The sequence below is a fragment of the Primulina eburnea genome, chromosome 3, assembly GCF_022965805.1.
Source record: "Primulina eburnea isolate SZY01 chromosome 3, ASM2296580v1, whole genome shotgun sequence".
NCBI classification, from domain to species: Eukaryota; Viridiplantae; Streptophyta; class Magnoliopsida; order Lamiales; family Gesneriaceae; genus Primulina; species Primulina eburnea.
In genome coordinates, this window is record NC_133103.1 from 3,307,443 (window position 1) to 3,321,782 (window position 14,340).

At 34.4% G+C, this 14,340-nt stretch overlaps 2 protein-coding genes across 2 annotated transcripts; one reads left to right on the top strand and one right to left on the bottom strand.

Annotated features, from left to right (window-relative positions):
* Window positions 1–1,819: 1,819 nt before the first annotated feature.
* LOC140825396 (uncharacterized) lies at window positions 1,820–8,691 on the top strand. Its single transcript, XM_073187150.1, has 6 exons — window positions 1,820–2,271; window positions 4,280–4,366; window positions 4,809–4,985; window positions 5,083–5,169; window positions 5,260–5,331; window positions 6,317–8,691. Exons 1-6 carry the CDS (start codon window positions 2,074–2,076, stop codon window positions 8,264–8,266), a joined length of 2,571 nt encoding a protein of 856 aa, XP_073043251.1. The 5' UTR covers window positions 1,820–2,073; the 3' UTR covers window positions 8,267–8,691.
* Window positions 8,692–9,442: 751 nt separating this feature from the next.
* LOC140825397 (heptahelical transmembrane protein 1-like) lies at window positions 9,443–11,959 on the bottom strand. Its single transcript, XM_073187151.1, has 4 exons — window positions 11,492–11,959; window positions 11,287–11,379; window positions 10,487–10,526; window positions 9,443–10,395 (listed from the first exon to the last, which is right to left on the bottom strand). Exons 1-4 carry the CDS (start codon window positions 11,779–11,781, stop codon window positions 9,718–9,720), a joined length of 1,101 nt encoding a protein of 366 aa, XP_073043252.1. The 5' UTR covers window positions 11,782–11,959; the 3' UTR covers window positions 9,443–9,717.
* Between the last annotated feature and the right edge of the window lie 2,381 nt (window positions 11,960–14,340).

The following is a 14,340-nucleotide window of genomic DNA, read 5'->3' on the forward strand; positions in this document are numbered from 1 at the left end:
TTCATGTAGATTTACCTTGATTTAAGCTATCTATATAATATCCCGAATCATTCATGACTCGAGCTATAATGAAAGTATCATCGCTTACATATATATATATATATATATATATATATATATATATATATATATATATATATATATATATATATATATATATATATATAAGATGTGGACCTGTTTAGCTTAAACTAGTTTTCAATGAAATGGAATCTTTAATAATAGCAAAAGACAAACACATCTTCAGTCAGCTTCACTTCACGTGTTGCTAATTGTTTCTGCCAAAAAAGTAAAGAAAACAGAATCCTAACACAAGAAATTAAACACGATGGAATACGGATTCCCTCATCCCATAATTAGACAAACTACAAAAATACAACCAATTTTAACCCATAAACGATGTTTACTGATTTATAAAACACATTTTCAACATAAATTTTAAAGCAATTTACACAAAATTTTTGATTTTCTAAAGTTTAAAAATGAGTGAATATGCATGTTTTGGTGCATTGAAAATGTAAAATATTAATTTTTAGAAAAAATATGTTGTGTAAGAGATCTAAACGAACACTCATCAACCTTGGTCCTTGTGCGGAGGAAATTTATCTTGAATTTGCTTTGTATATAAATGTTTAACTAAAGAACATGACTTGTTCAACGTGATTTACACTATCAGTTCGATATGCAAGTTATTTTTTTTACTTCATGAGTTTACTCGATAAATAAATAAAGAAAGTAAGAATCATAGGTTAATGATAATAATCTTATCTTAAAAATAAAAACTAAAAGAACATTGTAATATAAACAAATATAGCAAAATTGAATTTACGGTAAAATTGAATTTACGGTAGGTCAAAAAGGTGTCGGCTTGAATTGATGTAATTTTAATCAGGAACATGGCCTAAACGGACGAATCTAGCGGGAGACAAGCGGATATTCGTTTCTCACTTTTGAGTGACAATTTTGTAGTTTAATTAACGATGTGAGTGATGAAAATATTTAATTTTATTTTAACAAGACCTTAGTTCAAATTTTGGAATTTAAATTTTGATATGTGATGTATTTTAACATAGTTTTTTCAAAAAGGAAAAAAGAATACTATAAATTGATAGAGTGAGTCTCATGTGTGACCGTCTCATGGATCTTAATATGTGAGATGGGTCAACCCTACCGATATTATAATAAAAAGTAATACTCTTAACATAAAAAAATAATACTTTTTATGTATGACCCAAATAAGAAATCTGTCTCACAAATACGACTCGTTAGACCGTCGCACACAAGTTTTTGTCAAATTGATCTACGGAGTCACATATAAAACTATGTTTTACGTTATATTTGATTGACATACAAATAAATATTTTTTTGGGTATTTCGTAATTCTTTTAACATATATGTATGAAGTGCTAAATCTATTTTACATATTCCTCAATTCTGCAAGCTCATAAAACAAATTAAAATTGATTATTTATAATTATAAATATGAAATAGTCTCATAATTAATATTTTCAGATATACACGAAGCATATAAATTATTATTAATACATTATCATCCACAACTAACAGTTGGGCCGACCCATTAACAAATCAAACTAATTTTCAATATGACCGGCCCAATTCAAATTTTACAACACACCCTAAAGCCCTGCCCAACAGTTTGGTACCCAAATAATGCCTTCTAAATATTTTCGGGTATCAAAAACTGTGTTTTATTTTAGTTTGTTATTTTTTTACATTTAATTAATAAAATAATAAATTTGATTATTATATTGTGTTTTATTAAAAATAAATAAATTCCCTCTACCATATCATACAAACATAATATACGGATTTATATCATCAACCTCTCTTTCTTCATTTCTATTTCTGAAATTGGTGTCGCTACTCGCTAGGGTTTAGGATTCTACTCTGCTCGTTATCTCTAGCGAAGAAGACGCTTTCCCACTCCAGTTGAAATCTTAGATTCGAATGCGAATTTGAAGGATTTCTGAGAAGGGGCAACTCAGGTGTTTCCTTTGTCTGCGGTGCATTGTAGTGCCGTTTCAGGGTCTAATTGAATTGATCTGTGAAGTTATGGATTCAAATTCGGTGCCATTGCCATCTCCTAACAGAGATGCGTCGCCGTTGGCCTCCGTAGCGGAGAACGACAATGTTTTGTCTGTTGCTGCGGGTCTTGCGAAGGAAGCTGCTCTACTCTTTCAGGCTGGAAAGTACGTTGATTGTTTGAGGATTTTGAATCAGCTGTCGCAGAAGAAGGAGCGCGATCCGAAGGTGGGTAATCTTGTATTTTAGTTCAAGGAAATTTAGATTCTATTATTTCGATTCTTTGAGTTCTGATTAGGCTAGACTGTTTGTGGTTTCACGGCGAATTATCTGATCAAGCTGTACTGTTGATGTTCCTCGTGTTTTTTGTGTGTCATATTTTATCTCACAATATGTGGATATAGGTTCGATACATTAAGAACTTTTCTTGTATGAGTACAAAGGTATGAGGTCTTTGGTGTTTTTCTTAATTAATCTTCGTTAGAAAGTTGTTGAACTGATTCTTGTAATTTTTTACGTCTCCCGGTTCTGGAAATGACAATCGAGTTCTGGTTTTGTCTGCTGTTTTGTTGAACCATCACGTTTTAGGCATCAAATAAAGTGGGGGAACTGAGTGACACTTTCTGAAGCCATGATCTTATAGAACTATTTTCTTTTCCTTCTGTTCCCACATCTTTGTTTTTTCTTTTAATTTGGCTTACCTGAGCTTGCCACAAGTGCTTAGTTTTGCTATAAAATGACTTAGGCTGGCGATTTGTCTATTTTTGGTTTATTTTTCTCATTGGTAATATAATAATGATTAACGACCTGGCTTCATTCCTTTTTCCCCTCACAATCAACAATTAAATTTATTAGTAGGAAGATCTGGGAAGGCCAAAGACTCGGGAGTAATTGAAATTATAATATAGATAAAAATCTCAGTTTTCCATCAACTCTGTTTTACATCAATCTCTATTGGCTTTACCAGCTTGTTGCCTTTGCCTAGTTTTAGATATGAATGTCCTTTTGTATCCTGGTATTCTCATATTCCAAGTGCCATATTAAATGGAGAATGTGGCATTTCTCAACAAAATATTTCCTTCTTTTTCTTCCCTTAGGAAAAAAAACATGTAAAGTGAAGGGGTGGGCACAAAAATTTCTGTAAGACATTAAGCAAGATCCTGCATGTTCATTACCGAAAGGATTATGCTAGAAAAAGTATCGTGTTGTAACATATAAAGCAATGGTTGGTTATTGACTTATCATTGTCCACACCTTTATACAACGAAGAATAGGTCAGGAAGGAGGGTTTATCGAATATATGAGAATAAGAGTTAAAACTTTAGGATGTTTTGCCTCAAGGTTGAATCTGAAAGTTTTAGTTCTCAAGGCAGAATATTAATGAGGTCAATTTTATATGAGTACAGCGGCCCAGCTAGGTTTTATTCCTTGAGGCACATATTAATGATCTTTTCTTTCAGCAGTTCACTCGATCATTATTATTTAGGTTTCTTACTCTATTTTTTGGCCTAGCCGATATAGTAGTAGAAAACTAGGATATAGATTATTTTAATCATTTTCTGCTGAAGTGATGAATTGGAAGTTTGGAACTTGCTTTCGAGATCCATTAACATTATTTTCTGAAATATTGTTAGAAAGCCTTGAAGAGATTCCAAGTCTTCATTTAGTATCCTGGAGAGATTCCAAGTGTGTTGTCTTGTTTGATTTTCTCTTATTTTTTAATCATCTCAGTTGTTTGAATGCTTGCTCTTTTTGGGGTCATTCTTCTTCTGGGTTTTGTCTTTCATCAATTTCTCCCTCAATTGCACAAGCATATTGAGACAATACTGTGTGAGGCCTATATATTTGTGATAAGTCAAACAAGTTATGCTTATTAATATATTAAAAACCATGCATAGTGATTTAGCTTGGATTGAGATTTAAATTTTCAAAGGAAATAGTGAAAGGAACATGAAAATGAAAGTTTTAATGCATGATTAACTTGACCAGTCTCAGTAAGTTATTGAACGGCCAAGTTGAATAAAAATAATTTCCTTGAATTTACACCATAACTATTGGTCATCAAGTCTGTTTCAATTGGTGGTTTCAAAAAATTAAAACTACTGATTCATTTTAGTTTATGTGAGCAGATTGTGTCAGGGTGAATTTTTTGTAAAATGAATGCTTCGTCTGTTATCTCATTTGCAGTTTCTGTCTTATTGATGTATCTTTTCTTTATTTATTTTTCCCATTTTAGATTCTTCATAATATAGCAGTTGTGGAGAACATTCAAGATGGTTGTTCAAATCCTAAAAGGCTTCTTCAAGCACTTGAAAACATAAAGGTTTGTACTTAGATGGTACTTTCCCATTCTCTTTCTTTATGTATGGACTTTATTCATCTCCCTATGTACACAGCTTTCCAATTGAATGTGATTTTATGACGATTACATGGAATGATAGGTACCTGAGAAATAAATATTATGTGTGCGTGCTTTCAGTCTTCGTTTATCGTTTTTTAGCCGATAGGACAAAGAAGAGAAGGCAGTCTTTTTGTTATGAAAAACGTTCATCTTTGCCAATTAATCATGAGCTTTGCATGCAACCTCCTCAGATTGTTACCATCACCTTTTATTTTTTGGTCTAGGTAATACTAAGTCATTTGTAATGCAGTTATCAGTTGCAAAATTTTCTATGTTACCCTTTGTACTTAGTATGAAAGTATCCCAACATAGTACAATGTTGGTTTCACTTATTACACTGGGTTTCCTTTTTCCCTTGATCTAGAAACAAAATGAAGAGCTTGCTTGTGCTTCTAGAGAACACCTAGAGGTTGGCCGGCACACCGGAAGCAAAGATACAACTGCTAGCATGAGGGGAACCAATAATGTGGTGCATCAGGTTTCTGGTTCCCCTGTTGTTCGCGGTGATGAATTTGATACCTCTGTGGCAATGTTCAACATAGTATGTTTCATGTAGTTTGGCACTGTTAATATCGTGATTTGGTGCTGATTTTTTTCCCCTTCTAATCCCCTGTTTGCATTTATGATTCTCATTGCAGGCAGTTGTTTGGTTCCATCTTCATGAGTACCCAAAATCATTCTCGTGTTTGGATACTTTATATCAGAACATTGAACCAATTGATGAGGTAAAAGCAAGTATTATGCATTACGTGTTACAATGTTTCTTGTTTGTGAATTCTGATTAAACCAACTGGCTAGCTGTCACTATTATATAGGGGACCGCACTTCGTATCTGTCTTTTGTTGCTGGATGTTGCATTACTTTCTCGGCATGCTTCAAGATCTGCTGTAAGTACAATCTATCCCAGAATGGATGTGGTATTCTCAAGCGGAGGTTATTTTACTTGCTTTTGTCTAAATATGATCAATATTATCATCCCTTTAGTTCCAATAGTTCTTTCTCGAGGAATAGATAGTATTATCATTTTTACCTAAAAAACATTTGGTATGATGTATTCTGCATTAAACTGCAAGTGGCCAACTGTTTGTTTCCCCATGTCTTACCTGCATGGATTTGCATGTATTCTTTGGATGGCTCTTATAATGGGGAGTCATGATAGACACAAAGATTTACAATTTTTCTTGTGATAATAATAGTATTTAAATAGTTAAATGTAAAATTTCGATATTATATATCAAGATTAAAGTTTATGTTGACCAGAGGATCTTATTCCATGCTTAAAAAAAAATGCTAAAAGACCTGCTAGGTCCCCACAGAAATGTCCTTTAAATTTATTAATCAACTTTGTTTCTTATTGGGAAAAAAACAATTTACATTTTATGATTTCTCCCGGAACCTGCAGTAAATATATCGGTTGATTCAGGATAGCTTCTACTTGTCATTTATAAGTTTTGATTATTTGCACAATTACATAGGTATGGATTTCATATTGTTGACGGAAACTCCTAAAACATGGTAATGGGCTTAAGTTATCCTTGTGAGGGTATATGGCTTAGAAGTCTTAGAAGATGAAACTATTTAGGGTAGAATGTGTCTTCGCTTTGACTGCTTGAGCCTTTCATTCTAATTAGAATTAAATGTATGAGATCTCTTCTACTCTTTCTGATGTGTTCTTTTCTTAAGAAATCTTTTAATAACTGTAATTCGAATGATGAGGACTAGTTGTAGTCATAGTGTGATAAGTTTAGTTGCTGTTAAGGTGTATCACCAGTTATTTGTCAGAACTCCATGTCATAAGATTTACTACTGTTTACTTGTTTAACTCTTTATCATGTCTTTTAGATGTGGGTCAAATAAGAATTATTATTTCAGGACGTGATAAGCTATGTTGAGAAGGTTTTCTGTGTCAGTAGCTTGACCAATCAAGTAGATAACGGCCTCTCTGCACAGCAACAACCTTTGCCAGCATTGAAATCTGCTTCAATTCCCAGCAACTCAACCATTTCTGACGCTTTTCATTCCGATTCTGCTGACACTTCAAATGCATTGGAGAATTCTTTGATTGGCACGTTATCAGAGGAATCACTTGAAGATGAATCACTGCAGTTGTTATCTTCCCTTGACATTAGTGGCCGAAACCTTCAAAAACCTGGCATCCCATCTTCCGATGATCCTTTGAGGAGCCAAGCTGTTGAGTCTCTGCCAGCTATTGATTTAAGACTTAAGTTGTATCTTTACAAAGTTCGTTTCTTGCTTCTCACCCGGAACCTAAAGGCCGCCAAACGTGAAGTTAAGATGGCTATGAACATAGCTCGTGGCAAGGATTATCCCATGGCTCTCTATTTGAAGTCACAGCTCGAATATGCTCGTGGGAACCATCGCAAAGCAATCAAGCTTTTACTGGCATCAAGTAACCACTCAGAAACTGGAACATCTAGCATGTACTACAATAATCTTGGGTGCATCTATTATCGACTTGGGAAGCATCACACCTCAGGTTTATTCTTTTCTAAAGCCCTAAATAACAGCTTGCTCGTTAGGAAGGAAAAACCTCCAAAACTCGTAGCTTTGTCTCAGGATAAATCCCTGCTGATAACATATAATTGTGGTGTGTATTCCTTGGCATGTGGTAGACCTTTCCATGCTGCTCGCTGTTTCCAAACTGCCAGCTTAATTTTTTACAACCAACCTCTTTTGTGGTTACGGATTGCTGAGTGCTGTCTAATGGCCTTAGAAAAGGGATTGATAAAATCTAGTCCTTCCTCAAATGACAGATCTGATATTAGAGTTAATGTCATTGGAAAGGGGAAATGGAGGCAACTTGCTCTGGGTTATCGGGTTTCATCAGACGACCAACTTGAATTTATCGGAGAGGATGATTTGTTTCCAAGTGATGGCAGGCAGCTTGGTCTGTCATTGCCTCTTGCCCGGCAGTGTTTGGTCAACTCTATGCATTTGTTTGATTCGATGGAGTCAAAAAGTTGTAGATGTGGTTCAGCTCCTAGTTCAGAGGAAAGTGAATCAATAGAAACATCAGAGCTGCGGAGTACAAAGAACAAGAATACCACAGATGGCGATCCCAAGGCATCTAATTTGTCATCTGCCACAAGCCAGGTCAATTCAAATGGTGAAGTGAAAGAACAAAAAGTTGGAAACAATCTAATTACGTCATTGCAAAATTCTATTCCCGAATATGAAGACTTCTGTATGAAGGAGAACAGGATGATAAAGCAAGCAGTACTCGCAGATTTGGCATATGTAGAGCTTGGACTCGGAAATCCTTTGAAAGCCCTGTCAACAGCAAAGTCTCTGTTAAGACTCCCAGAGTGCTCAAGAATATACGTGTTTCTTGGGCTTATGTATGTAGCTGAGGCATTATGCCTGCTAAATAAGCTGAAGGAAGCTGCTGACTATTTGAAGACATATGTGTCTGCTGGAAACAACGTGGAGCTTCCGTACAGCCAAGAGGACTGTGAAAAACAGACAATGGAAAAGGAGCTTGACAACGAGGACTCAAATGGTGGGTCTACTGGCTCTTCAGGAAGTGACTCCAAACTATCCGTGTTTGCCAGTCCTGAGGAGGCTCGTGGAATTTTTTGTGCGAATGTTGCTGTCAATTGTGCTTTGATGGGGGATTTTGAGCGAGCCCAACACTTTGTGATGAAAGCTTTATCTGAAACACCCAATGCTACCCAGGCTATTGTTACAGCGATTTACGTGGATATAAAATGCGGCAAAAGACAAGAAGCTCTTGCCAAATTGAAACAACATAGAGGAATTCGGTTCCTCCCTGGGGGTTTAAAATTGAACGGCTCTTCTTGATGCAGCGTTCTGTTGTTTTTATTGGTCACTCCAACCTCTGACTCAATTTGTCTTGAAGCATCCTCTTATGTTCCTTAAAAGAGCCTTGGTTACGATGAGGACAAGTAAGGATAAGCACTGCATTAGCAGGTAAGTTGTCAATCCTTTTGAAAGGAGAATTTGTAACATAAAATTGTTCATCTGAAAGAATAATATTTTTATTTCCGATTCTTAGTTTTGTGGTAGTTTTTTAGTGACATGGCTTAATTTTGGTTACTAAAGATTCCCATATCTAGGTTTCGAGACTTAGTTTTGATTCAAATGTAGGCTTTGTCGGGATTCAATTGAATCGGGGGGCACGAGTTCTTGAGATTATTAAGCAAATACAAAAACCAATATACTCTTGTAGATGCCAGCATTTTATCGAGTATCTGTTTTTCAATGTTGACATTTACATTTGCTTACGCATTGGCTTTTGCTTTAGTTGTTGCCGTGTTAGGGGGGATGGATCATCGCTCAAAGTCCATGGTCCTACCAAGGGTTTGTGAAGTAACACTCCAATTTATATTCTTTTTCTTTATCATATAAACCTAAGCCTTTTTTGTTTTCAAAAAATAAAATAAACACCTGAAGGCCGTTTCGTAATGGTGTTGCACATAATGAGAAGAGTTACAATTTCCACTTTTTAAATAAATCTTAAAGAGTAAAGGAAATAAGCTCCACCGGACCTTCATATTCTGGTGGCCACTGATTTTCGAAAACTAACAAACGTGCCTGTTATATAATTCGATTCGTTATTTAAACCACTCGTGGATTGATTACTTACATGATTTATTTAAGAGTATTGTACGCTTCTGTAAATCAATTTGCCAAGTTGTTTCATGAATTTTGGTTTACAGACTTAGAAAATTATGTATTTTTTTTTCATCATACAGGGTTTTTTTGGGGAGAATTAGATCACTAGTACAGATGGTGTTTTTGATTAGGGTCTGGGACAAAAATTTTCTTCACTCTACAAAGATAATAACTCCTTCTAAACTAGGATGGCGCCACTCTGGCTTTATTGCCATTTAAAATTGTGATATATTTAATACCTTCAGCCATCACATTTAATTCGCATTTCATGAAATTAATTTTATTGGTTAAGAAATGACGTGGAATTATTTTTATAAGTACTTGATTAAATCTATAAATTGGAGTAAAAATCAAATTCTTTATTTTATATAATAATTTTACACTTCTAGACCCTCTAGGAGAAAGCTATACCAAAAAACTTATTGCTCTTCAATGAAAAGCGGAAGGCTATTCTACCACGCCTAATCTCACACTTCCATCCTGCAAATATTGTTTATAAATTAAAATATTACAACATAGAAACAATCACCTAAAAATATGTCATTCATATAAATATTATGCTTTCATTTGGCAATCATCTGGATACATGCAATGGGAAATTATATGTGAATATCAAACTATTTGTCACACCCAATCTGACCACGATATCTCAAGAACAATTGTGCTGCATCATAATGTGCTAATGCCCCAAACACAACAAAAACATGGAAGATTTGATGGCTATGCCCCGCAAGGTCGAAGAACCCCGGCTTCCACCGCTCAGGAATCCGGCAAACATAAAACATCGTCCCTATCAAATACGATAAAGCCATGACAGATTCATAAGCCAATGTAACGTTACGGTGGGGATCTTCCCAATTCACGACGACTGCATGAACCGCCGGTATCAAACCAATCAATCCCATAGATACAAAAAGCATAGCTCGGAAAGAGCGGTATTTCCCAGTCGAAAAGGCCGGAGTGAGCAACGTGACAATGGTGCAAATCCCGACGATCGTGATACCCACCAGGTAAACGACTTGCCAATGCGGGGTGCATTGAAAGATGTAGTACATGGCGGGGAAATAGGACGTAATTATCATGACAGTTATACCGACATAATCCATCTGAAGTAGCAACAAGTTAAGGTGGCGTGAATGGCAACAGAAGAGATGGCAAACGCTACTTGAGAGGAGACAGAACATGGAACCGCCTAAGTACACATAAAATGGCCAGTTCGTGGTGGCCGCTTCGCTCGAGGTCGTGTCGATTTTCAAATGAGATTCTTGCTTCAGGTCGATCAATTTTGTCGGCCCCTGAAATGGGAAGTATTCGGATTCTCATTTTCGTCATTAAAAATTCAAAGAAAAGCTTGATGACTTGGGTACTTGAATGAGGGGAACTCACCAGGGAGAAATTCTTGGAGATATTTGCTGATGGGTATTGCCTGTAAAAACAGAGTAAGACTCATTATTTCCTTGCTTTAAACGCTGGTTTGCATTTTTGTCTGAATCCAACTAATTAAATTTAGTTCACAAGCAACATATTTCACCACAAGAGAGTGCCAGCTTTTCCTTTTATCTATTAGGATGTAAAACTAGCCATGAAAAGAAATATCACATATTTTGAAAATACGTTTGGATTTTTTTACCTTTTTTTATTTATCTTGATATTTTATGCATTTTGGATTTTAGTAGGTGATGGGAGAGTGCGGAAGAATTTTTGTTGACATAAACAATATTGTACACATGATGGCTTGAATTAAATTGTAAGTCAACTTTTCAAAAAAAAAAAGTGGGTGACAGTTGACAGATCATAGTTAATTGTCCCTTTCTCTTATTGCAGTGATTAATAACAGACAGCTAATAAGTAATAACTACTCTGGAGAAATTTCTCTTATGTGTCAAATTGATTTATTTTTGCAAGAAATCATTAATAAAATCATGGCCAGAAGGAAAGATAAATTTTCCAACTTTGAATATGAACACATTAGCCCAAATAGGACAAAAATTAATACATCAAAGTCTTAATATAAACAGAATTAATGTCCTTTCATCTTGTGATATTACTGAACATTTTAATTCATGTACCAAAGTCTATTGAGTCATCCCTTATTCATCTCCATTGCCTAAGTTCTTCTTTTGAACTAAAAAATATTTATGAGAAAATAAAAAAGCAGAAAACTCAGAAAATTTTCTTGAAATTACCCAGCAAATACTGTGATGAAATCTGCAACCTGAGCCACGTCCTTTACATTTGCCACTGTCAATCCCAAGAACAACAAGAACCCGAGCAAATGCCTGCAAGAGAGCAAATCAACAAATATGATTCCGAATCTCAACTTTATTTTAAGGTAAACATTATATGTTTAACAAGAAAATGAAACAAACATGAAAATAAAACTTGACTCACGTCCACACATTCAATGTCTCATTATGCCACCGAAATACACTGAAAAAAGCCTGTTTCAGAGGCCAATCAGCCCTGTAATAATTCAATATGTATTCATTATCCTTCATATACTCCGGCAGCTCATGATAGGATAAAAGATGGTATTTTTTCCCTTCGAAATCTTTGCAACCAATCTTTCTCTTGCTGAAGCTGTTGATCTTCTCCGGTGTGCAAAGTTTTCCATCTTTTTCTTGATCCATCCCTTTAACTAATTTCCTATTACGAACAGACCCTTTACAGCTACTTACCATAATATATAATTTCTTGAGCGGATATTATTCATGATTTGGAGAGGAAAATAGGAACCCTTTTCATATGAAAGACAGAGAAGAGAAGTGTGAACGGTATGGTAACCAAGCAACTGTACAAAAGAGCATTTATTAAGGAAGGCTCATACTTTGCCTTTGCTACAATTTAATGTTGCTCAGTTAGGTTTTGTGCACATTTGGTTAGGTTATCAATAACAACTCCATTTAATGCAGCAATTGGCATCCTGCATGATTTATTATTTCGCATTGACCATTTATATACACTAATTCGAGTAAAGTTGATGTGACATAAATCTATTAAATTTATAATTTTTTTATGTTTCGTCATATTCATTAATATTCACATAACTGTGTATGGTGAGTCCGTGAGTGTGCAACGTATCAAAATATTATATATATAGCCTAAAAACAAATGTGGTTTCTGCAATTAACTTGTATATGTTTTGAGGGGGAAAAACATTTTTGCTCCACTTTGGATGTCAATTTAATGAGAATGAGGGTAAGTATTATATTTCTTTTTTCACATAAATTAAGAAATTATTCGAAATACCAATTATACAAATAAATTTATCATTTTAACTGTATTTAATAAGTGCTTGTATAAGTGATTTGTTATATTTTCAATATTTAGTTAATTACAAAACCTAAAATTAAATAGGGGTATATTAGGAAAATAAAAGAAGTAATTTTTTTTTAATGTGTATGGTTTGTTAAATGACGAGGACCTTGTAGCATGACCCCATGCACTCGATGCTTTTTTTTATAGCATATAAGTAAACTAACACCCCTTTCGTATGGGTAAATTGATGGGAATGAAATTTTGAGTTTGAAGTCAATAGAAATAAGTTTTTAGTAGTTCAAGTTCAATACTTTTAATTAAATTTTAGTCAAGATCACATTAATTAGTTAAAATTAAAATATTTAATAAACAAAAACAAATATAATTAGATCTTTATTTAGATCACAATTACTAGTTTGAAGAATTAATTCGATTCGAGCTCGAGTCGAGTAATTTTGAATCAATCGAGCAGCTTCCCCACCTCACAATCCTACTTGGATGAAGTTTTATGAACTTGACATAAGATGAACTGGAGGTATGAAGGTGATCGTCTCCCTTAATAAGAAAAAAAGTAAAAAAAAAATGTTCAATCAGAAAAGTTTAAATTTACGTATAATATTTTAAATAAAGATTTGATTTATATGTTTTCTACTCGAAGTACACTAGCTAGATCGTTTGAAATTCGATTCATATTTTTATCTCTAATTATTATCAATGTAAGAATAAAAAAATTAAAGGAGGCTTTAAATTGAAGAAAAGACAAATTAGAAATATTATTTCAAATAATTAATAATTAATTTGTTGAGTGGTTATATATCAATCTAGAAAGTATTTTGTGTTGGGTATTATAATTGCATGGTAGTTGGGAATTTGGGATATTTTTCCTAACCATTTTGTTTGGTGGAAGTTAAGCAAATGTTATAGTATTTTTATTGCTTTGAAATTAGAATTTGAGACTACAAAGTAATTAATATATAAAAACGATCAATTTGTTGCCCATAAGAAACCACAAATAAAAAATCAAACTTGAATAAATTTTCGCACTTCAAATCAAAGTCGTATCCTTTTAATATACTATTTACTACGTAATAGGTGTGGTATGCTCGACACTAAACCATATATTTTCTATGTGAATACTCTATTCTACTTGCATGTCAACCGTATCTTATTAAAAAAAACCAAAACAAATATGAAAGAAGAATATGTATCTTGTGAGACGGTCTCATTAATCTTTATCTGTGAGACGAGTCAACTCTACCGATATTCATAATAAAAAGATGTAAGGATCGTGTATCGTATTATCGTAAATCTTATATGATTATCGATAATTCATGCATTTGAAATGTGATTATACATTGGATGTATAATATGACCATGAAATTGAGAAAATGACTATTGTATATGAATTGATGTTGTACGAACTTGATTTGAAAGGTCGGACGCCAATATAGTACAAAAGTGTATATTTGTACAGAACATGTGGCGCCCAGGCGGTTGAAAATGACCGCCCGAGCGCCAGGGTTGAAATTATGAGTGTTCGGGCAGAACACCCCACGCGCGAGCGGTAACTTTTGACCGCCCGAGCGCGGCGTAAATAATTCTCGGGGACAGAATGTCTTGCGCTCGGGCGCGAGAATTCTACCGCCCGAGCGCGAGAGCGGTGGAGATAAGAATGAGTTTCTTTCTTTCGTTTTCTTCATTGTACATTTCAGAGTTTCGAGAAACACGAGAGATTTTCATTTTCTTTCGTCCGATTCGACTTTGAAACGCTGTCTAAACGCGAACAAATTATATATTTGTGATTGTCGCGTCGAGGGCTTCTGATTGAGGTAATTTTCTTCTAGTTCCAGCAGCTTGAAATATCAAAGTGCTGGAATGACATGTATTTGAAGTTGAATTTCTGATATGTAGTAGAATAACCGACAAGAAACTCGTATTCGAAGTCGGAATTGAATTATGATAAGGTTTGAATTTGATATGAA